Consider the following 23,167-nt stretch of genomic DNA (forward strand, 5'->3'; position numbering starts at 1 on the left):
AGGAAGGCATACAGTAGGCACTCCATAAATGCTGCTAAAAGGCTAAGTGTAAACTGACCAGAGAATGATGCTGTTTCTTGACTGAATGAGTCCTAGCTGAGCTGCGTCTTCCTGGTTTCATCTGGGTCCCCCAGACCATGGGGTCTGTAGTCAGGGCTGCTAAGGACACCTCCAGCCCGTGCGACCTCCTCAAGCTATGTGCCCTGGCGCAGAGCTGGTCCACCGGAGGTCGCCTTTCTGTGATCACCCAGAGGCACTGCCATGTGGAGGGGCCTGCAGACCGGCTCAGGGCCCCTCGAATAGATTTAACCCGCTGCTGTCACCATCTAGAAATTCTGCATTTTCCTTTGCCTGGGCCTCACAAATTCTGTAGCCAGTCCTGCCTGCCACTCCCCTCCCGTCAGGCCTGTGGGGGCCCCGGGACTTCCGGCATCCACGGGGGAACTGTCCCCCCAGGCCAATGCCAGCCTCTTGCTGACCCCTCCCGGGTTCCTGGGGTCAGCCCTCTGGGAGGGAGAGGACAGAGGGGATCCAACCCCGGACACTAGGGCTCAGGGGTCAGCAGCAAGGGTAAGAGGGGGACAGGCCTGCATCCTAGTCCAAGAAAGAGGGCCCGGCTGGCTGTAACTATCTTGGGGGGCTCCTCCTCCTGGGAGCCCCCCTTGGGGAATTCTGGAGGATGCCTGGCCTCGGTGGGCTCTGTGGCCTCAGCCTCTGTGGTCCCCCCGTGCCTGGGTGAGGAAGAAGCTGCCCACGATGATAGGGAAGAAGTGCGGCTATTTTTAACTTCCTATCTCTGACCAACTCCCAGGGGCCTGGACCCTTGGCTCCGGGGCAGGACAGCCTGTACCAGGTTTCAGGCCTCACCTCTGGCCTTATTTCCCAGGTAATTCAACCAGGCTGAAGCACAGCCACATCGCCACAGCACTGAGCGCTGGCACAGGTCCGGTGAAATAACCTCAGACGCAGGGCAGGCGAGCAGGGCGCCACTTCGGTGGGGTGGGTAGATGTCCCCCACCCCCACCCCTGCTCTGGCACCTGAAACCCCTTTGACTCTGGACCAGGCTTTTAATCCCACAATCAGAGTTCACTTGAAGAAGTAATCTGGTGGGGGAAGTTTACACTAAGGTGTGAATGGTTGCTATAACTAAGCCATATATAATAAGGTGGGGGGACAAGAGGAGGCAAGACCCTGACACTGTCCCATCCTGCCCTGACTGACAGGCAGGGCTGCTCTTACCCCTTGCCCCTCCTCAGCCAGGGCTCCCCTCCTCTGGGCTGCCAGGCAGGTACCCTCCTGATCCAGGAGCCCCTGCAATGTCCTCACCAACTTGGGAATTCCTCCGCTGGGAGGGCTGGGACGTGTGGGCGGGATAGCTCAGCAGCAGCCTGTGATTTTCAAGGCGAGGAGCTGGAGAGAGGACACGGCGGAGGCGCTCACGCTGTCCTGTGCGTGTGGAGCCACAGGCTTTGGGGACCTCAGAGAGTGTGCCGGGAGAAATGGGCCAGAACACGGGAAGCACGCAGAGCAGTTTGACCTTTGCGAGTGCCAAGTGCGTGTGTGTCATCACCCTGCCCACCTGGCACCGCTGCACACGGGAGGAAAGGAAGCTTCCCTGCTGTCACACGGAGGTGCGGCTCGGGCCCTGCCTGCCTGCAGAGCCTGCATCTGCAGCAGCCACGCACCAGGGCCTCCGACGAAGTATTTCCTCACGCGGCAGGCAGGACTGCCCTCGGCCTCACGTGAGGGCTGGGCCAGTGGGTTGCATGTGCCCGTCTGGAATCTTGTCTGGCTGGCCAGGGGCTGTTTAATATTTACTGAGTCCGCCCAGAGCTGGCGAAACATCCGCCCCAGAGGGCGCTCCCTGCCCCAGCGGTTGTGACACCGGCCAGACGTGCAGCCCAGTTTCGCCATCCGGAGGCTGCACACGCGTCGCCTTCCCGGCTGGGCCAGCCCTCGGAGCGCTGGGCTCAGAGCGTCCCCGGGAGCGGGCGCTTCCAGGCACAGCCACAGCAGCCGGGGTGAGGAGGTCTGCCAGGTGGATGGAAGGGGGGCCTGGCGGAGGGCGCACGCCTGCCAGGGACGGTGGGCCCCTGGGAGCTGGCAGGTGAGCGTGGCTCCCACCTCAAAGCTGCTGGCCCACCCTGCCCGCCTGCCACCTGCGGGGACCCTAGCCTGTCTGGAACCCACCTCTCTGGAGGCTGCAGCCCTGCCCGTCCCTGCGGCCTGGAGATGGCAACTTTGTGGAGGGTCTGTTCCAAGAGGTGGGTGATGTGCCTCGGGGGGTAGGGAGGAGGGCGTACAGCCCCTTCTTGGCCGCTGGGAAGTGTCACGTGCCACAGGTGGATCTCGGCAGCAGCAGGTACAGGGATGAGCACTCATGTAACAGGCTTTGTGCCCAGTGCTCTGTGCACGAACCTCACTGAAACATCACCTGATTGGAGGAGCTGTCCCTGCTTGTCCCACTTAAACTCGTTAGCCTGCCTTCATTTTGTCCCTTGGCGCTAAGCATCCTCTGAGACAGGATTTTAAAAATGATCTTACTTAACTTGGACACATACATAGCATTTCTTGCCAGGCACTGCTTGAAGCCCTTTACACTTATTAACTCACGCAACTCTCATGGTAACCCTTCCTCTGGTTCCCATTTTATAGATGAGAAAACTAAGGCACAGAGAGGTTCAGTAACCTACCCAAGGTCACACAGCGTGAAAGTGGGGGAGCGTGAAAGTGTGGGAGCGTGAAAGTGGGGGAGCTGGATGGAGGCCCTGGTGCCTGTCTCTGGAGCCTGCCCTTGTTACCACTTCCCACCGTGTCCCCCAGCTGGCTCAGCAGCTCACAGGGGCAGGGGTTTGTCTGTGTTGGTCACTGTTGTACCCCCACCCCCTAAAACGGTGCCTGGTGCACAATAGGTGCTAATTTAAATATTTGTTGAATGAATGAGCATCTAATAACTCCGTGGGGAAGCACTCTTAGTGCCCCCCTTTGACAGATGGGGAAACTGCGGCTCCGGTTAAATACCTGTGACCTCTGGGGCTGGGATTTGAATATGGGCCGCTGACCAGGGGCGTGAGTCCTACCAGCTTGGCAAGGCCCCTGAGCGTCCAGGGTGGGATTCCAGACCCTTCCTTGCTGTAGCATCCTCCGAGGCCAGCTCTCAGCACGCCGGGCAGGGCCTGCGGTCTGCATTTCTGGCGTGTTGGTTTGTAAATGCAGCCAGAGGGAAACCATGGGTCTTGGGGCTTGGTCCCTGTCAGCAGGGTGGCAGGACAGCTGCTCTCTGTGAGGCAGCAGCAGGTGTCTGCGTCTGTGCGTGGAATGTGCAGCATCTGGCTGGGCTGGAAATACAGCCCGGCCGCCTGCTGAGTCTCCGGGAGACCGGGGCCCGGCGTGGCCCGGTGGCCCTTCTCGTAGGCCTGGAGAAGGAGCATGAGCTGTGCTCCTCTTGCCCCCACCCCCACCCCCGCCTGGCTCTCCAGACCCCCCCCCTCTCTCCCCCGGACCGTGAGCCCTCGAGCGTGGGACGCTGGCACCTCTCCGGGGGAAAGCCCTGCTCTGTGAGTGTTTGAACGAATGAATTAGTCCCGAGCCCCTGATTTTAGACCTTAAAAATGCAGCAGACGGTGAGGGCTCCCAGGGGGACATGGAGCCGGGTTTCTAGCAAAGGGTGTCTCCCGAGTGAAGCAGAAACAGTGACTCCCCTAAGACTGTGCTCCTCAGAGTGTGGTCCGTGGACCGACAGGCAGCATCAGAAACACATTAAAATGCAAATCCTCAGGCCCAGACTGTTAAACCCGAAACTCTGGTGGGGTGGGGGGGGGGGGGGAGGGGAGGGGAGGGAGGGCTGTCAGCAGCCTGAGCCTCAGCCCTCCGGGGATTCTGAGGACCCTGAGAACCCTGTGTCCCCTCCCAGCTGTGTGGGTCAGAGCCCAGGCTGAGGCTCTGCCCGCATTTGGGTTTGGGTCCCAGCTCTGCCACAGAGTTATTGGCCAGACTCGGTTCCCATGCCTCTCCCTGGGCCAGGGGAGTGGAATATAATGGCTAACCCAGGCGTAGGGCATGGGCTTGTCTGCGAGTGCCCATGTACGCGTGTTCATGTGCATGTGTGTATACGCATGTGTGTGTGTTGATTTGTCAGGCCACCTCCTTCCAAACGACATGTATAAAGAGCGGGGCTGGGGGGGGCGGGTCACCCAAAGGAAAATCGAGCTGGATGGGTGCCGGGCAGCACAGCCAACGGGTGCCCACCCATGGGTGCACCACAGCACTGTGAGTTGGCCCTCAGCGTTGCTTTGCCTGCGTTGACGAAGCGTGCGGAACAGAGAGCCCTGGCGTTTGCGCTGCTTGATTGTACCCGTATTTCTCACTGTCAGTTAATCTCTCCTATCAGGTTGTTATTGGTGGTCGTATTCTTTTTTTTAAAAAATATATCTTATTGATTTTTACAGAGAGGAAGAGAGAGGGATAGAGAGTTAGAAACATCGATGAGAGAGAAACATCGATCAGCTGCCTCCTGCACACCCCCCACTGGGGATGTGCCCGCAACCAAGGCACATGCCCTTGACCGGAATCGAACCCGGGACCCTTGAGTCCACAGGCCGACGCTCTATCCACTGAGCCAAACCGGTTTCGGCAATAGTAGTAGTATTCTTTTAACCCTAAAATCCCAAACTCCATTTTACAGAGGAGGAAACTTAGGCCCAGAGCGTCTTAGCAACTTCCCTGCGACCACGCAGCTTGGTGGAAGGAGCGGGCTCGGCTCTGGCCGCGGTTCCCAAAGTGCCTGCCCCTGGGGAAGACTTTGTCCAGACTCCTGCTCTGACCCCCGCCCCCCGCCCCCCGCCCTAATTTCTTCTCACAGAAAGTCCATCCAAAGGAACTCGGTGAGGTCCCGCATACCTGCCAAATCCTCCAAGATGTACGGCACGCTGCGGAAGGGGTCTGTTTGCCCGGACTCCAAGACGCAGCAAGTGCGGAAGATCTTCGAGGCGCTGAGGAGAGGCCTCAAGTAAGGGCAGGCTGTGTGTGGCCTTTAAACAGCAGGCTTTTTGGCCTTTGGCCTGCTTGCTCCTCTCTGCCTCTCCCTGGGGACACGGTCAGGTCTTGTCTGTAAGAGGCCACAGAGGGGGCTCCTGGTTATTCATTAAGACGAGGAGCAACTTTTCCAGGATCCCAGGGCCAGGAAGCAGGGAGTGGGCCTCCAGGGCCAACGCCACCCAGGAGGCCTCCCTTGCCCTCCTCCCAGGACGCACCGGAGCTGGGGCAGTGGGAGCTGGGGCTGTGCTGGAGGGGCGACGCCTGTCTGCAAGGCGCTCACCTCCCAGGACCGCCTGTTTGAGACTTGTCTGGGGTCAGGAGCATCCGTTTCCTGAGGAGCCCAACCTCTGAGTGAGCAGCGCCTGTAGACAGCGGTGTCACGGGCGACTCTATGCGGGAGCCCCACCCCAGCTCCCAAGGCCAAACATCAGGTTTCCTGTCCAGTCCCTTTGACCGGAAAACACCACACGAGATGTCCCCTCCCAGCCCTGGGTTTCTCTGTGCTTTCCAGGTGGGTTCCCAGGCCCCTCTCTGGGGCTTGGCCCTGGGCCTGCAGACAGCAGGGCGACCACCCTTGTCAACGCGGGAGGCGCGCTCTCCCCGGCCTCCCCTGGGACTGGGGGGACGATACTGTCCTCCGCAGAGATGCCTCATTTCCGACCTGGGCTCTGCCTGTTCCCTGCTGTGTGACCCTGCACTGGGTTACCTGCACTCTGTGAGGGTCCGTTTGCCCATCTCTAAGATGGGGTTAATCAGAGCAGAATCTGCTCGTGGGGTTGTTTGGGGAATTAACAGAGATGCTCCCCATATTTCACAGTGCCGGGCACGTGGTCCACTGTGTGTGGGATCTGGAGGCCCGGCGGGTGGGGCCCGGCTTTCGCGGGGGTGGGGTGGCTCTGCCCTCTGCCCTCTGCCCTCTGAGGCTGCTGAGAGGACCACAGCTGTCTCCACATGGCAGCCGTGGCTGCCTGCACTGCGGGACACCGGTCATCGGCCTGTTTCTTTTTCTCTTCTTGTTCCTTTTCCAACTCCTTTTCCTTGTCCTCCTTGCAGGGAGCACCTGTGCGTCCAGCAGGCCGAGCTGGATTACCTGTCAGGACGCCACAAGGACACCCACAGGAATTCCAGGCTGGTGAGACCCCTCTCCCGCCTTCCCGCTGGGGCAGCCTTGACTGGGGTTCAAAGATGGGCCCTCCCTCACCCCCTTGCCTGCACCATGGGTGCAAATCTCGGGAATTCAGAGCCCCAAGGAATGGACTTGCTCTCCAGGGGGATGAATTTAACCCTAGGGGCTGGTGGGAAGCCCCCCTCCCCGCCCACCATGGGCAGAGTTCAGGCATCTGAGGACTCACCTCCATTCTCTCCTTGGTTCTAGCAGTAACGAAGGCAGGTGTGTGTGCAGAGGCATGCGTCTTAGAGGCCCTATCTTATAGACCTGGGCCATCTGGGCGCCCTGCAGTCGGGTGGCTTATGTGATGCCAAGAAATTGGGTCAGGCATCGACTCGAGGGTCAGTCACAGGCCCCAGTGCTGACCTCCTGTCCAGGCCTCTGTGGTTTCGGCCACCTTGAGGGCTGTGGCTTAGAGGCTGCCCGGGGGCCTGTCTAGGAAAGACTCATCTGCTCTGGGCTCTTGCTACCATTTTCCCCCTTAGCAGAGTCAGATTTAGAAACACACACACACACACACACACACACACACACACTCAAGAAAAAAAAAATTGTGTCCCAGTTAAATAGGATTTTTAGATAATCATCAAATAACTTTTCAGTATAAGTATGTCCTGTGCATCTTTGGGACATACTTATACTTAAAAATATTATCCATTCTTTTTTTTTTTTTTTTTATTCTTTATTGGAACTATAAATGTCACTGGGTATTTGATATTTTTTTTATTTCTCACTGGAGGATATTTTTTCCATTGATTTTAGAGAGAGTAGAAGGGAAGGAGGGAGAGGAAGGATAAAGAGAGAGAGAGAGAGAGAGAGAAACATCGATGTGAGAGAGCCACATCAATTGGTTGCCTCCCATACCCCTTCCCCCCCCAAAAAAAACACAAAAAAAAAAACAAACTGAGATGAGAAACCTGTGCCTGGGTGTATGCCCTTGACTGAAATCCGGAATTGAACCCAACCCTTGGGTTCGAAGGCTAATGCTCTAAGCACTGAGGACACCAACCAGGGCTGGTGTTCGATGTTTTATCTGCTCACACTGTCAGGCTCCACCCCTCAGGGCCGCCATCCTCCCAGCGGGAGGCTCTTCCTTTCCGGTCTTGGGAAATCCCCACCCCCACTTCTCCACCCCACCCTTCTATCCTAATGGGATTCCGAGAGGCCTTGCTGCCTGTGGGCTCCTCCCCGGCCAGCTGCTTTCCAGCCTCCCTCCTGCACAGCCGAAGCCCAGAGCAGGGGTTGGGAAACAGGAGAGGGAGGCGCGAATCTTTCTATCAAGTGGCCCCTCTGCATCCCAGCTCCAGCTCAGCAGACCTTGGGGGTCGGTAGTGTGCCAGCCACTTTGGGGAGGGAAAGATGGGCAGCTCAGTCAGGTCTTGCCCCTGGGGGGCGGGCAGGCCACGCAGATGGAGGAAGGAGGCATTAGCAAGATCCCACCCGGTTCCCAGCCCTTCCCAGCACCCACTGCACGCCTCCCACATGGATGCAGAGGTTTGCCCACCCCGATGACATAGTCCTTTCATTGGTGACACCCCGGCCCCTGGCGTGGATGGACCAGTCTGGGTTTGCCATTTCCTAAGGCCTGAACTGGTGGTGCCGGCTGCCTCTCCCACTCCCAATCCTTCTGATCATGGCTGACGTTACCCCTTAAACAGTCAAATCGCCATGGTCCCCACTTTGTCGAGTGCTTGCTGTGTCTTTTACTCTTCGCAGCAAGCCTAGGGGTAGGTGCGATGGCTATCCCGCTTAACGTGAGGAAATAGAGGCTCTGAGAGGCTGAGTAACTGCCCGGGACACAGAGCCGGGAACAGCCAGGCTTAGAACGGCCTCATCCAAAGCACACGCGTCTAATCCCTCTTCTTCCTCCGCCCGGGCCACGGGCCTCCGAGGGTGGCGTGGCTGCTGGCTTTCTGTCCTCGGAGCTCAGGCGCCCCTGGGATGTAGCCTCCTGGATCTTGGGGGAGCATCCAGAGCCCTGATACCTCTCCCCTCCCCCTTTGCTCCCCCACAGGCTTTCTATTACGACCTTGACAAGGTGAGTGAGCCTGCCTCCATCAGCATGTGGTGAACAGGCGGCCACGGCTAGGCCTGGCCGGGTGAGCATAGTGTCTTTGCTCCCCCGATTCCGTCCTATGGTCGTCCTCTAGGAGAAGTACCTGGGGGTCCTCCCCATTTTACAAATGGGGAAACTGAGGCCCGGCGATGAGCCTTCCTCGAGGGTGGTGAGGGGCTGGCCTTAGCTTTGAGCCCAGGTCTCCGTGTCGGGCCTGAAGGAGGGTGGCGAGCCTGGCGGGGGGCGGTCCAGGCTACTTTTAAAGCCTCTTCTCTTTTTCTGGGAGAAGCAAACGCGCTCTGTGGAGAGGCACATCCGGAAGATGGAATTTCACATCAGCAAGGTCAGCTGGCGCCCGGTGTCTCAGGGTGGGGTTGGGTGGTCTGTTCTCGCTCGGCCTCCACCAGATAGCAGGAGCCAGGAGGCCCTCCGAGCGGGGCGGGTGCTCTGGGTGCTGAGGCTGGAGCAGTCAAGGGGAGCGGGAACTGCAGGCGCTGGGCCCAGGAAGACCTCGTGCTCCATCTGAGAGGCTGGGAAGGTTGAGACCGAGCGCCCACTATAGAGATGGGAGAGTGGACGCTCAGAGAGGGACAGGGATTACCTAAGGTCTCACAGCAAGTCCCGTAGGATCTGAAGTCCCTGAATTCTTCCATGATCTTGCTTTACCTGCCCCCTCCCGTGCCCCCTCCCCGCAGTAGCCCAGTGGGTAGGCAGAGTATCACCTGCCTGTTTCCTGTTGAGAACTTGGGCGGGGAGAGGGAAGGGCTGCATTGCCTGTCCAGGTCACTCCTTTCCATGGTGCACTGACTGCCTGCCAGCCACTGCGGATGCTGGGATAGAAGTGGAGGAGACAGACGGGGTTCCTGCCCCTGTGGGAGCTGTGGGAGCCGGGGGCAAGTGCAGCGTGTGGCCACCATCGGGGCTGGGTGGGGGCATTCGCTCAGGCGCAGCCTCTCCCAGAGGGTGAGAGTGACCGGCAGGTCTGGGCCCTGCCCCTCAGCGTGGGCAGCACCCACCGCCCTGTGCCCCCGCAGGTCGACGAGCTCTACGAGGGCTACTGCATCCAGTGCCGCCTGCGAGACGGCGCCTCCAACATGCAGCAGGCCTTCTCCCGGTGCCCGCCCAGCCGCGCCTCCCGGGAGAGCCTGCAGGAGCTGGGCCGGAGCCTGCAGGAGTGCACCGAGGTGGGCCGCCAGCCGGGGCGCCAGAGGGCAGTGGGGGCCAGGCCCAGCATTAGGGGGTGCCCTGGGCCCTGAGGAAGGTCTGCCCACCAGCCTCTGACTGGCAGGGTTTGTGTGTGCCCCTCCTCCCTGCCCTCTGCCCCCTCCAGCCCACTCCTCTCACCCCACCCCGGCCCAGCCTCGGGCAGGTGCTGAGCCATCCTGTGGGGCTTTGCAGGACATGTGGCTCATAGAGGGGGCCCTGGAAGTCCACTTGGGCGAGTTCCACGTCAGGATGAAAGGTAACGGGGCTGAGGCGGTGGGCAGCAGCCGCTTTGAGTGGGTGTCAGGCTTCTTGAGGGCCCGGGGACTTCTGCCAAGGGTGGGGTGTGGGTCAGAATTCAGGGGTCCTCGCCCAGCCCTGGGCTTGCACTCCTGTGACATGTGACCTCAGGCAGGTCCCGCCCCTCTCTGAGTTGGATGTGAGGGTCCAGGCCTGTCCATCATGATGGCTCATCTCTGTCCATCATGATGGCTCATCTCTGAGTCTGATTCCCAGACTCAGGCAGGGGAGGGCCTGTGACCCATGGGGCAGGGGCAGCGGAGGACAGAGCTCAGCCCATCTCTGTGTTCCAGGCTTGGTGGGCTACGCACGCCTCTGTCCAGGAGACCAGTATGAGGTATGGCCATACTCCCGGGTTCCTGCCAGGCCTTGGGGCCCCAGGGCCCCACCTGGCAGGGAGGGCCCCCATGCAGGTGGCAAGTGGGGGCATCCACCTGGGGCAGCTGACCCACCCCTTCATGGCCCTCGCCCTCAGGTGCTCATGCGCCTGGGCCGCCAGCGCTGGAAGCTGAAGGGCCGAATCGAGTCTGACGACAGCCAGACCTGGGACGAGGAGGAGAAGGCCTTCATCCCCACCCTGCACGAGAACTTGGAGATCAAGGTGGGTGGGGCCTAGGGCAGGGGCAGGGGCAGGGCCAGGGCCTGCGGAGGCTCAGCTCAGACACCACCCACCACTCCTCACCCCCAGGTGACAGAGCTGCGTGGCCTGAGCTCCCTGGCGGTGGGCACAGTGACGTGTGACATCACCGACTTCTTCACGACCCGGCCGCAGGTCATCGTGGTGGACATCACAGAGCTGGGCACCATCAAGCTGCAGCTGGAGGTGCTGTGGAAGTGAGTAGGGGCCAGCCTGGCTCCCTGCCCTGCTGCCCCTCCCCAGGGCCAGCCCCAAATTCCTACCTGGAGGGATGCACACCCAGAGCCTGCCCGGTGGGTCTCGCTGGCTCCCCCTGGTGGCCTGACCACACTGTAGCATCCACTTGTGGGCATTTCTGCCCTCATCTCCCACGAGGTGCCCACAGGGCCTGAGTCACGGGCCCTGGTGGTCGGGCTGGGCTCCAGACACCTCTAGCCAGGCCTTTGTGCAAATGAGAGGGAGCAGGTCGCTTCGGGCCGGGAGGCTGTACCCAGACCTCCTTGCTCCAGAGGCCCCAGCCTTACTGTGACTGGGACTGGCCCAGAGGTCCTTCTGGGATGGTGCCCTGTACAGATGAGGGATCCATTCACATGAGTGGTGGCCAGTCACTGCCCCTTGCCATCTGGCTAAGGGCCCGCAGGGTGGTGGGTGTCTGAGAGACGGTTAAGAAGGTTGAGAATGTGGACCTGGAGTCCCCGGGCAAGGCCTCCATCCCCTTCGGTCCCCTGGCCCTGGACGGGCTTGAGTGTCCTCCAGGCATCAGTGACACCCTGGCGGTCTCTCCCCTCCAGCCCGTTTGATACTGAGAGCTTCCTGGTGTCACCCAGCCCCACAATCAAGTTCTCTGTGGGCAGCAGGAAGAGCTCCTTGTACAACTGGACACCCCCGAGCACCCCCAGCTTCCGGGAGAGGTACTACCTGGTGAGTGGGCCGCGCCGGGGCAGGGCCGCGGAGGTCTTGCTGGGACTGGTGGTGGGGGTGACTTCCCGGGGCCGCATGTGGGACTGGGCTGGGCAGCCTGGCTCCTCTCGATGTAGCAAGCTTTGGGTTCAGCCTCCCTTGCTTTGGGTTATCTGGGTGTTTTTCTGTACTTTTTCTTCCTTGATGCTGGCCCCTTTATTCGGGGAGGCGGGGGGGGGGGACTGCTCGACTTGGTTGGTTCTCCTGGATACCTTGAATAAGGTTTTCTGGATGGTTCTGTCACCCTGACCATGGCATGGCTTCCAATTTATTTATTTTAAACTGAATGTATTTCCAGTCAGTAATACCTTGACATACTACACAGTAAAACATCTCTTTCCTCTGACCTCCAGGGATCTTAGGGTCATTGTCAACTTCACACCCTTCTAGAGACACTCTATATCCGTGGTCGGCAAACTGCGGCTCGTGAGCCACATGCGGCTCTTTGGCCCCTTGAGTGTGGCTCTTCCACAAAATACCATGGCCTGGGCGAGTCTATTTTGAAGAAGTGGCGTTAGAAGAAGTTTAAGTTTAAAAAATTTGGCTCTCGAAAGAAATTTCAATCGTTGTCCTGTTGATATCTGGCTCTGCTGACTAATGAGTTTGCCGACCACTGCTCTATACCATCTGGGAGCAGACGCGTCTTTTTCTCCATCTTTTAATCCATAGCAGCCTTTTTAACCTGGTGATGCTTTTGGAGACTGGGGGTGTGAGGGAGGAATAAGGCAGGACTCCAAGGCCCTCAGAACAGGGCGTGAAACACCAAGTGCTTAATTTAATGACGAGCTGCTGCTGTTTCTATGCAATGAGCACTTACGCGTATTGTGTGTCAGGTCCTTCCTTCCGCCATGCATTTCACTCAAAACTATATGCCAGGCTCCTCTGCAGGCAGGTGAAGACTGTGCCCTCAGGGAGCACTGTCTGCCTGAGGGGCAGAAAGACCGCGGGAAATAAAGCAGAACATTCTTTGGCAGGAAGCACAGTCAGTGCAAAGGCCCTGAGGTGGGAATGTGTGAATGAATCTGGAGAGTGTGAGAAACAGCAAGGAGGCCTCTGCGGCTTGGAAGGTGTGAGTTAGAGAGGATGAGGGGTGAGAGCAGAGAGGATGCTGGGTGCTACCAGCACCTCCGAGTCAGCTTGGTGGACCTCAGTCATCCGGAGAACGTGGGTATGCAGAGCGAGTGTCTGTCGGGGGAGCCCCTCCGGGGCCTTGCTGTGGTGCCTGGGGTGGCCAGTGAGGCTGGTCCTGTGTCCCCCTCTCCAGTCCGTCCTGCAGCAGCCAGCGCAGCAGGCCTTGCTGCTGGGCAGTCCAAGGGCCACCTCCATCCTCAGCTACCTGTCCGACAGCGACCTGCGGGGCCCTGGCCTGTGCAGCCGGAGTCAGGAGCTGCCTGAGATGGACTCCTTCAGCTCTGAGGACCCCCGAGACACCGAGACCAGCACGTCAGCATCCACCTCGGACGTGGGGTTCCTGCCCTTGGCCATTGGCCCCAACACCTCCACTGAAGAGGAGGCTCAGGAGGACTCCCCATCCCTGGGCCTCCTGCCAGAGATGGTCCACCTGTCAGGAGGCGCATTTGTGGAGCGGCCTGGCTGGAGGAATTTGGGAGTCGAGAGCCCCAACCTGCCACGGGGCTCCCCACTCCACAACCATACGATGCCGGGCAGCCAGAACGACCACGATGAAGGAGAAACCGGGGACAGAGTGGATGGGCCTGGGGTGACCCTGGAGAGGCCCCTGCAGGAGGTCCTGGATTTACTGAGGTGCACAGACCCCGCCCAGCCCCGGCTCCAGGAGCTGGAGTACCAGGTCCTCAGCTTCAGGGACCGGCTGAAGGTATGTCCGCTCTTTGGAGGCAGCAGCCCTGCTCTGCCGAGGGTGTAACACCGGGCACTGGGCTCTGGGGCAGCCGCCTGGGCCGGCAGCCGCTCTCACCTCTGCATCGCCAGGGTAGGCATGTCTCCTCTCTGGGCCTCAGTTTGCTCGTCTGTCAAGTGGGGATTACAAGAGCCTTCATGGGGCTGGAAGGAGGATTGGGAGGAAGTTGGGGCTCAGAGTGAATAACTTGCTCCACATCCAGCCAGAACCCAGCCCCATCTCACATCTTCTGACCCGAGCAGGTGAGGCAGCAGCTCGACACTGAAATCCCAAACTTGGGGCGTTCTCATGGCCAGAGCTGGCACCGTGGAAAGTCCCCAGCAACGCCCCCCCGCCCCCCCCCCCCCGAAACCTCTTTACAGGGCCCACACCAGGGGCTGTCCTTGCGTGGCTCTCAGAGGTGCCGGCCTGGGCAGATTATACGATTTTGGGGGCTTATATAAATTTAAATGTATGTAAAATAAAATGTATCACATCAGCACCTACTTATACATCAATTAATTTATAAAAACACACATTGGCGCTGAAACAGCTTAACGGCTCCCTACAAAAACCTGTTTTGTTTTATTCCTTCCCCACCCCCAACATTACAAATCAGTGCAGGGGAAAGAAAGGTGGATTTTCTATCTAGTAACATAAAAAAAAAATGTTCACTATTTACCACTGTTATGGGCCTGCCTGAAGATTTCAAGAAAAAGAAGAAGAAAAAGAATGTTTTTTTTCCAATTTCTTAACAGCATTTTTTGGTAGAACAATCTCGCAGGAAGCATGCAGCTTGTCACCTGAAATTTGAAAAATTATACTTCACATAAAAATCTTAAAATCATACTGCATCAGGCAATAATTTTAAACATCTTGAGGAACTCTTCTTTTTTTTTGCGAACCCAGTTAGAAGAATGAAAATGACTACAGACTATGGTTTTTAGGTTGACTTTTTAAAGAGGAATTATACACACACATGTATGTGTGTATACATGTGTGTGTGTATACATGTGTGTGTTTACATATGTACTCATTATTCATGGATTCTCTTTTTGTGAATTCATTTACTTGCAAAAACGTATTTATAGCCCAAATCAATACTCATGGTTCTGTCAGGCTCCGAGTGACAGAAACGCTGAGTCACTGATGTCAGCTCCCTCACTGTAGGTGTGTCCTCTTTGTAGTCTATTTAGTGCTACGTTTTTTTCTATTTTTGTGCTTTTTTGGTGACTGTACTGTTTTAAAGGCCCCCGGGGCTGGGCTGAAGTGCTGGCTAGTGTCCTAAGCGCAGAGGGCAGTGATGTGCCTCCCGGAGAACATACGTGGGTTAGGCGTGAGTTTCATGTATTCGGCTTGAATTCATTTAGGAATAAACAATAAGTAAGGTGTCTTTAAACAGAAACACACATAAACAAGGTTACATACTGGCCACTGATGAAAATGTGACCAGAGGCTCGAAGCTTCAGCGTTTCCCCGAGGAGCAGTGGTTCCAGATCAGAAGCCAGGGTCGCGGAGACTTTATAGACCACCGCGGAGACCGGGAACCGCACGCATGCTCAGACCTGCCACCAGGAGGCTCTGAGGACGGAGCAGGGGCAGCGCTCCGACGTGCACCGGACAGGACCCCTCCGTCAGCGCGGCCTCCCGCCTCCTCTCCTCCCCACCTCCCTGCAATCCGCAGACACCTTTGCACTCCTGAAGAGGTGTTTGGCCTGACTCACACCACATTTTAACACTAATTTGAAATCAGTTGTCAATATTTAAAAATGGGGCAGCTTCCCACACAATCTAGGTTTCCAGCTTTCCTTAGAAAACTGAACGATCTGGCGACACTGGCCCCACGGTCCGAAGTGGCAGGTGCCAGCTGGAGCAGCCGCTGGCCTCTCCGGGGAGGGCACCCCCTCTCCTACTTCGCATGGTCCTCACTCCCTCCCTCCCTCCTGCCTCTTGCCCTGTTCCCGTGGGCGTCTGTGCCCAGTTGAGACTTTTAAGATCTGTCTCCCTTGAGCTTTTGCACCACACCTTGTCACAGGCCACTCGGGAAGGTGCTCGGGGAGTGCTGTGCCCCCGTGCCCATCGCCCACTTGGGGGACGCCGTTAAGGTGGGGGTGCTAGATGGGGTGAGTGGGGAAGGCTGCCCTGAGGTCTTGCTCCGTCCACAGCCCCGCGGAGGCCGCCGGGAGCACAGCTCGGCCGAGAGCCTGATGGAATGCATCCTGGAGAGCTTCGCCTTCCTCAACGCCGACTTTGCCCCCCACGAGCTGTCCCTTTTTGGGGGTCCCCAGGGTCCCCGGTGAGTGCTCCCGCCAGCACTGACCAGGTGACCAGCCTTAGCTCCTTCCTTCCTGTCAGCCTCCTGCTATGTCTCCCACTGCCCGATTGGTATTTATTCTGATTATTTATTGTGCCCCCCCTTCTACCCCCACATGCCCACTGCCTGATACAGAGCAGGTCCCCAGTGAAGGAGAACAGCTCAGCCCAGCCCTGAGCTTTCTGTTCCGAGCCATGGACTTCTTTTGAATCTTAAAAAATAATGATGGAGGACACAGTAGAGCCTCTAACCTTGACCTGACACGCAGCAGTCACTGCTCCTGACCCCTCCGCATAGCCATCCACCCTCAGCTACCTCAGCACCCTGGTCTCCCTGGTCAGAGCTCCCCAGGGAGGGAGGGTTCCCTCTCCCCTAACCAGATGGTCACCCAGCTCTCCACTCAACTCAGAAAGGACAGGACCCGGCCCCCACCACCGTCACTGAAAGAGTCATCCAGGGAGCTCACGGCTGGTGCCCCCGAGCTGGACACGCTGCTCACGGTCCACCTCCGAGTCTGCAAGGCTCTGCTGCAGGTGCCAAGGGGCCTGGCGCAGGGGGGGGTGAGGCGGAGAGGGAGGGACTGGCCAGGGGGCCCGGTGGGGTGGGGAGTTCTCTGCAAAGGGCTGACCTTCAAGGTGGCAGGGAGCATGGTGCAGGGGCCAGAGGCCCGCACCTTGAAAGCCATTGAGATCGAGGAGGTTCCCCTGGGGAAGCTTCCGGCCAGGCCTGGGTGGAGCCATGTGGTTCTTCTGCAGCCCAGCCCTGAATCAAAGGCAGTGGCTGTGATGCCTTCAGTCGTAGAAGCCGGAACTGCAATCCAAACGGGCTCAACCTAAAGAGAAAATGTATTGGCTCATAGAACTGACAAGCCCAGAGGTGGGCTTCAGGCCCGGCTGGATCCAGGGTTTCAAATGCCATCCTGACTGGGCCTCTCCTTCTCTCAGCTCTGCTTTCCTGTGTGGGTGGCTTTACTTCCAGGCAGGCTGGTCCCTTCTGGTGGCAAAGGCAGCCCGTGGCAGCTGCAGCCTGGACCCGGTGTCTCAGCCACCTTGGTGAAGGGGGACTCCCAGGTGACAGCCACGGAGCCTCCACAGGGACAGGAAGGATGGGCCCGGGGCAGGTGAGGGCCACGGTCGTGACGACTGACATCAGAGGGCGTGTCCGTGCTAACCTGGAGCACACGGGTTGCTTCCCAGAAACTGGCCTCTCCTAATCTGTCGAGGATGGTCCAGGAGAGCCTTCTGGAAGAAGTTGCACAGCAAAAGCAGGTCCTGGAGACTCTGTCTATGCTGGATTTTGAGAAGGTCAGAGAGGCGACGTCTGTTGAAGAGAGTAAGTAACTGCCCCCCACTGGCTGCTCGTGTGAATGGCACAAAGGGACCGGCTGCGGTGCAGGCGAGCCTCGTCTCCCTTCCTGATGCCCCGAGTTAACGGGAGCCGGGGGGTCCGGCTGGACTGGGCTCAGACACTGTGGGGGCGGGAAGGGGGGGCCACACAGCCTGGGAGGAAGAGGCACCTGGTCTGTGGTCAGCGGTGTGACTCTGGGCCTCGGAGCCTCAGCTTCCCCATCTGGGCAATGGGTCAGTGAAGGAACCCTCAGGACACACTCTAGGCACACAGCATGCGCTCACATAAACAGCAGCTGTGACCCCAGACCGGCCTCTGCCCCGGGGTCTCCTCTTGTCCACAAGGACAGGCTGGTGACAGTAGTCGCCCCCGGGCTGCTGTGAGGACTGTGGTTGGTGACCCGGGTGAGGTGCTTAGAGCTGAAGCCGCCTGTCCTCTCTCTGGCACGGTGGAGCGTGGGAAAAGGACACTGCATGTCACCCCTCAGCTTCCGACCTCAAGTCCCAGTGGAGGGAGACCTTTGGGGCCTGTGCTCGCTCTTCCGCGCAGTGGGTCTGAGCCTGGGCTCTCAGTCCTTCCGCAGGCCGCACGGAGGAAGGGCTGCCTGAGGCTGTGGAGAGGGTGCACGGAGCCCGGCGGGGTCCTGGCCTGCCCCGCCGCCACGCTACTGAACCAGCTCAAGAAAGCGTTCCTGCACAGAGTCAGGGGGAAGTACCCGGGACAACTGGAAATAGGTAACTCCCTTCCTCCCCGCCCCCAAACCCCCCCCCCCCCCCCCCGCATCTGCATCCGGCTTCAGTGATGTCACAGCAGGCCTCACCCGAGTGTCTTCATGGCATCAAGCGTGACATGACTGCAAACACCTCCTCCTGCTGGGGAGAGGGAGGGGCTTGTGACCCTGCAGACATTAGTGGGCTGGGCCTTCTCCTGGGGCAGATTCCATGGCTTCCACCAGAACCTTGAAGGGCTAAGAAAGAACCTTCATGGAAGGTAGGCAAGCCTTTATCTGCCCCGCAGGGTGGGTTCAGAAGGCAGAGCATTTCCTGCTCACAGCTGGAGGTGACACTCATGCTCCAGACGCTGGCTGGCTGTCAGCAGCTCTGACCACACCTGGGCTGCTCAGTTGCCTGCATAGTCCCAGTCCTGGCCCCAGTCACGGGAATGTGCCCCCCGAGACCGCCCACGCCCGGGCCTGCGACCCCACCTGGAGCACCCTCCTTCCCCGGGCACAGGCGGTGCAGGGAGGGACCCCCACCCACATGCCCTCAGAAAGCCTGTGAGCTGACCTGGCCCCGCCAGCTAAGAAGCTCCTGGGGGCGAGGTCTGTGTGTCTCTCAGCCCCGTCCTGTGTCTCCTTGCCAGTGTGCCGCCGGCTCCTGGAGCAGGTGGTCAGCTGCAGCGGGCTGCTCCCCGGAGCCGGCCTCCCCGAGGAACAGACCGTCACCTGGTTCCAGTTTCACAGTTACCTGCAGAGGCAGAGTGTCTCGGACCTGGAGAAGCACTTTGCCCAGCTCACCAAGGAAGGTAGGGGCTGGGAGCGTGGCCACAGGCAACCGCAAAGGGACTCCACCCCGGGGCCTCTGTCCCAGCTCCCGGAAGCCAGCTTGGAAGCACCACGGCATCTTTCCGCTCCAGCTGTTCCTTTAAGAACCCCAATTTAATGAGACTCCGTTCAGCCCCTGGGATGAGATTAGCTCTAGGGGAAGAAGACTTGTCTCAGCACAGAGCAGAAGTCACAGCTGGGTATGATGGGAGGCTCCACTGGCCTGCGGCCCTGAAGTCCGGGCCGGGGCTGTATCAGTTTCCAGGGCGGAGTTGGAACCTTGCTAGAAAGCCTTCCTAGAGATTCCAGGAGGCCCCGCTGAAGCCAGTCCAGATGGGCCTTGGTGACCACATGGGCTTGATCTGGGATTCGCTTCTCCATGGCTAATGCCACGGCCAAACTAACCTGCAGCCGGACAGCCCAGCCGCCATCACAGGGGACCCCGGGCTCACTTCTCCCGTCTCTTCCAGTAACCCTCGTGGAGGAGCTGCAGTGCACGGGGCGGGCCAAGGCCATCAGGAAGCTGCAGGGGAAGCGGCTGGGCCAGCTCCAGCCCCTGCCCCAGACCTTACGGGCCTGGGCGCTGCTCCAGCTGGACGGGCCTCCAAAGGTGTGCAGGGCGGCCAGCGCGTCTCTGGCCAGCGCAGCCAAGAACAAGAGCTTTCGGGAAAAGGTATGTATGAGGGGAGGTGGCGGCCTCCTGGCCGTGGGTGTGGGGAGGTGGAGGGAGGCTCTCTCTCTCGGAAAAGACCAAGGTGTGTGTGATGGGGGCTGCGTGGTATTTGGATTTAGGGTGCTCCAAACGTGAACAGAGCTCTCCTCACGCCATCGCCATCGGCAGCACCAGCCCTGGGGGGAACCACAGGCCACACACCTCCCTCACCTCAGTGTTTCTAAAGCAACATTAGCTATTTGGTCTTTGAGGTGTCACTTGCATGTTTCTTGGAATTCCAGTGGTCATCCTCATTTACTTGCAATTAATATGTCGCTGGTTGGTTGTGTTCAGTCCATTTTTTGAAAACCAAGAAATTGGACCCCCTATGCCTTTTAGGTTCCTGGACCTGTGACTATTCTAGATTTAAGATATCAGCCCCCGAGGAGGGCAATATTGGGGCCTTACTATAGTCTCGGGCTCGCTGAGGGCCAGGCACATCCCCAAGTGCTTACAACAATTTTGTGAAGCAAGTGCCAACTTTATTTTCCAGAGGAAGTGACTTGGCCATGGTCATGTGACCAAGGGGGCAGGGGCAGAGCTGTGACTGGAAGAGGGTGATGAAGGGGAGATGCTTTTCCGTCTGTGTGTTCAGTTCTCTTGTCCGGCTAAACATCCGATCCTGCGTTAGCATTTCCTCTAGACAGCAGTTCCAGAATGCATTTTGTAGACATTAGACAAAAAGAGCTTTCTTCATTCGGTTACCACCAGACCAGTGTTTTTAGAGAGCTCAGTACTGTAGTGTACATCTCGGGACTTTGCACCTGACCCAAAGATTAATGAATGGATCATGGCCTGATTTTTGTTTAGAAAAAGGTAAGGGCTTGACTTACTGTCAGCAATTGGAGGATCAGCCGTGGGCACCGTGGACTTTGCTTTGGGCACCCTCCCCCCTTCATTCACAGCAGCCTTATTTCCCAGGCTTTGCTTTTCTACACCAACGCCCTGACCGAGAATGATGCAAAACTCCAGCAAGCGGCATGCATGGCACTGAAACATCTCAGGGTGAGTCCAACCTGTCCTCACGGTGATGGAGAAGCCTGCTTGTGTTCAAGTTAGTTCAAAACTTTCCCACCAGGACCAAAAAGATAATAAAAAAAAAATCACTGCTGACAAAAAAGGAGCTGCAGAGCTGGTCTCAGAGGAGCTGCCGCAGCCCCACCAGCCGTGAGCATTTGCTTTGCCTCTGATGAAGCGCAGGTGGCTCCAGGAATTCACTTCTGAACTCTTGCATCATATGCTTTAATATCCTTGATTAAAAATTTCTAAAAGCTCATTGCAGAGGAAAAAGAGTGTACAACACCATGTAAATTATCCATCATCCTAACAGAGGAAACTACTGACATTTTGGTGTATGTCCTTTTTGCTTGTGGGTATGTGTGGGCACTGAAAATTGGTATTATAGTTTAAAAACAGTGAACAAAATTACTTTTTGTTAGACTGGTAATGCCTTGGAATTTTTTTATAAAGGATCTATTGAAGTTACACCTTAATTTAACCTACTCCCCTACTCTTATTGTAGAAAATTTAGGTTCATTATCCATTTACTGTAAATGTCATTATAAGCATTTTTGTGCACAAAGCTTCAACCTCATTGCATCTAGAATTCTCATTTAAATGGCAATTTACTAGGTGAAAAATAGTCCCGCACAGATTAAACACCCCATTCACTCTGGAATGGTTTGGTTATAATCAAATAGCCAGTCAGGGTACCCAGTCAAGGGTGCTGAAGTGCACTCTGTTCCTTGGCCCTGGAGAGCAGCCTGGGGTCAGGGGTCCTGAATTGGAGGCCCTGATTGCCCCTCTCCTAGTCTGACCTGGAGGGAATGGTTGGGAGACCAGGGAGGTAGAAAGGTCCAGAGGGCATCGGGTCTTCACATTTTCAAGATGGGCTTGCCAGCTGTCCATACATCAATGCTAGTGGCCTATTTGCTGGCAGGTGTCAGGACTGAAAAATGAGACCCTTGCAATGGTGCTTCGGATGAACCGGAGGCCACAAGAGCAGCCCAGAGCCTTCAGAAAAGGAATCGGGCCCCAGACCATGCGAGGGCTGGTCCTGCAGGCTTCTACAAGTAGATTCTACCTGCTACCTAAAATGTCTCCTAATGGCCCCGCCAGCATGGCTCAGTGGTTGAGCGTCAACCTATGAACCAGGAAGTCACGGTTTGATTCCCAATCTGGGCACATGCCTAGGTTGTGGGCTCAATCCCTAGTAGGGGGCATGCAGGAGGCAGCCAATCAATGATTCTCTCTCATCAGTGATGTTTCTCTCTCTCCCCCTCTTCCTTCTTCTCTGAAATCAGTAATAATAATAAAAAGTCTCCTAATGGATCCTCTTTTTCCTAAGCAGGGCATCGAAAGCATTGATCAGATTGCTGGCCTGTGCCAATCTGACCTGGAGGCCGTGAGGGCAGCAGCCCGGGAAGCCACGCTGTCATTCGGTAAAGTACAGCATCAGTTGTTATGTGCAGTGGGCCCTTAGCAAGGTTGTGCTGGAGCAGCCCCGGCCGGCTCTCAAAAGATGCAAATTAGCACATGAGATGGCCACTGTTAGCAACCGTTTAACTGCATTTGGCCAAGGCAGGTTTCCTTCATGGTTAAGGTGGCAAGAAATGCTTTATTTCCTCCTTAAACGTCAGTTTATGTTTCTTGGGAATAAAAGCAGATGTAAGGGACAAGATTCAATAGGCTCTGTCTTGGACATAAGGGCGAGGCACGAGTTGGCACCCCAATGCCCCCCGGCCCCTGAGACCCAGGTGTCAGTAATTTGTAAGGCCATCCAAGGCAGGGAACAATCTAGTGACAAATCATCTTAACATTGCAGGTGAAAAAGGACGCTTTGCTTTTGAGAAAATGGACAAACTTCGCTTAGAACAAAGAGAAGAAGCCTTTTTCCAGGAGGCAGATGTTGAAATCACAATATTTTAAAAAAATCTCAGCCGATGAGCTCAAAGCTGGCATCTTTGTTTTTGCTGCTGCCCAGTCCTGACACAGGGGCTGAGCTGTGGATGGGGGCATGCTGTGTGCGCCCCTGAAGTGTGATCTGGCCAGAGTTGCTCCCTGAGTCTGAGATCAGTTATAAAGCCCCAGGGCACAAGTGGGACTTTTGTATAGGAGCACACGGGCCGAGCCACTTCAACCAACCTATCAGCTTTTGGCTTTGAGAATCTGTTCCCCAGGATAAAGTGCCAGCCATGCTATGGAGTTGAGGCCTGGAATAAAAGGCTCCAAGGTGACCTTGTCTCCTTGCAAGTCAGCTGGCTCAGCACCTCTGGCTCAACAAATACTGGGACTGAGGAGGCCGGCAGGCCTATGAGCTTGATAAGGAAAGAGTGCGGTGGGTCGAGTAATTTCCACTGCACAGAGCCAGGGGTTCTGATTCAGCTCTTAACCTTTGAGCTGTGGCCCAAATGCCCGGTGGCAGTCTGCTGCCCATGGACCTTCTTTCCACCATGTTCAAGAGCACTAAGGAAAGCAGAAGCCTCGACTATCACGTCAGTAAAAGCATTCACTGTGACTTCACTAAACAAAATGAAATCCCACTTCTGAAGCAAGTCAACTTAGGGCCTAGTAAATAAATTGCTTCAGATGCCATAGTTGGTGTGAAGAAAGATTTCACTGAACAGCATGTTGTTTTAAAGACACAAAGTGACTCAAATGTGTCCTGAGCTATTGTGTTAATGATGTTGAGATAACCTGGGGTGTGCATGTGGCTATCAACAATGGCATCAGAGAACTTTGTAACTTAAACATTCTCATTTAATTTCCTATATATATTTTGTGTTTTTCGATTTAACTTAGTATTTATTTGATTTGTTTATATGTTGAACTTTCTGAAATTTCAATTAAAAAGAACAATTTTTATTGGTGTTTCATTTTACCTGAAAAAAGTAAATAGTGGTTGTTTTCAAGCATCCCGCTGGGGAAGTTGCCCCTCCTGTCCCCAGGTGCACTTGCTCCAGTGTGACACCGTAGAGCGGGTTCTCCCACAGAAGTAGGCGTAGGAAAGGCAGTGTGCCCTTGGATTCTCG

The 23,167-nt window shown here is 56.9% G+C and overlaps 1 protein-coding gene across 1 annotated transcript in view; it reads left to right on the plus strand.

Moving 5' to 3' along the window:
- RIPOR3 (RIPOR family member 3) overlaps window positions 1–22,920 on the plus strand; it is a 25,081-nt gene extending 2,161 nt beyond the window's left edge. The window contains exons 2-21 of the mRNA XM_054723906.1: window positions 4,863–5,009; window positions 6,092–6,170; window positions 8,221–8,244; window positions 8,552–8,605; window positions 9,297–9,446; window positions 9,661–9,724; window positions 10,059–10,102; window positions 10,241–10,366; window positions 10,454–10,599; window positions 11,194–11,323; window positions 12,627–13,199; window positions 15,386–15,516; window positions 15,944–16,067; window positions 16,731–16,866; window positions 17,454–17,615; window positions 18,244–18,405; window positions 18,895–19,097; window positions 20,058–20,141; window positions 21,487–21,577; window positions 21,961–22,920. Coding sequence (XP_054579881.1) covers window positions 4,863–5,009; window positions 6,092–6,170; window positions 8,221–8,244; window positions 8,552–8,605; window positions 9,297–9,446; window positions 9,661–9,724; window positions 10,059–10,102; window positions 10,241–10,366; window positions 10,454–10,599; window positions 11,194–11,323; window positions 12,627–13,199; window positions 15,386–15,516; window positions 15,944–16,067; window positions 16,731–16,866; window positions 17,454–17,615; window positions 18,244–18,405; window positions 18,895–19,097; window positions 20,058–20,141; window positions 21,487–21,577; window positions 21,961–22,064 — 2,734 coding nt within the window. The 3' untranslated portion in view covers window positions 22,065–22,920. The remainder of the gene's footprint in view (window positions 1–4,862; window positions 5,010–6,091; window positions 6,171–8,220; window positions 8,245–8,551; window positions 8,606–9,296; window positions 9,447–9,660; window positions 9,725–10,058; window positions 10,103–10,240; window positions 10,367–10,453; window positions 10,600–11,193; window positions 11,324–12,626; window positions 13,200–15,385; window positions 15,517–15,943; window positions 16,068–16,730; window positions 16,867–17,453; window positions 17,616–18,243; window positions 18,406–18,894; window positions 19,098–20,057; window positions 20,142–21,486; window positions 21,578–21,960) is intronic.
- Window positions 22,921–23,167: the final 247 nt, after the last annotated feature.

The sequence above is a fragment of the Eptesicus fuscus genome, chromosome 12 (genome assembly GCF_027574615.1).
Source record: "Eptesicus fuscus isolate TK198812 chromosome 12, DD_ASM_mEF_20220401, whole genome shotgun sequence".
Lineage (NCBI taxonomy): Eukaryota > Metazoa > Chordata > Mammalia > Chiroptera > Vespertilionidae > Eptesicus > Eptesicus fuscus.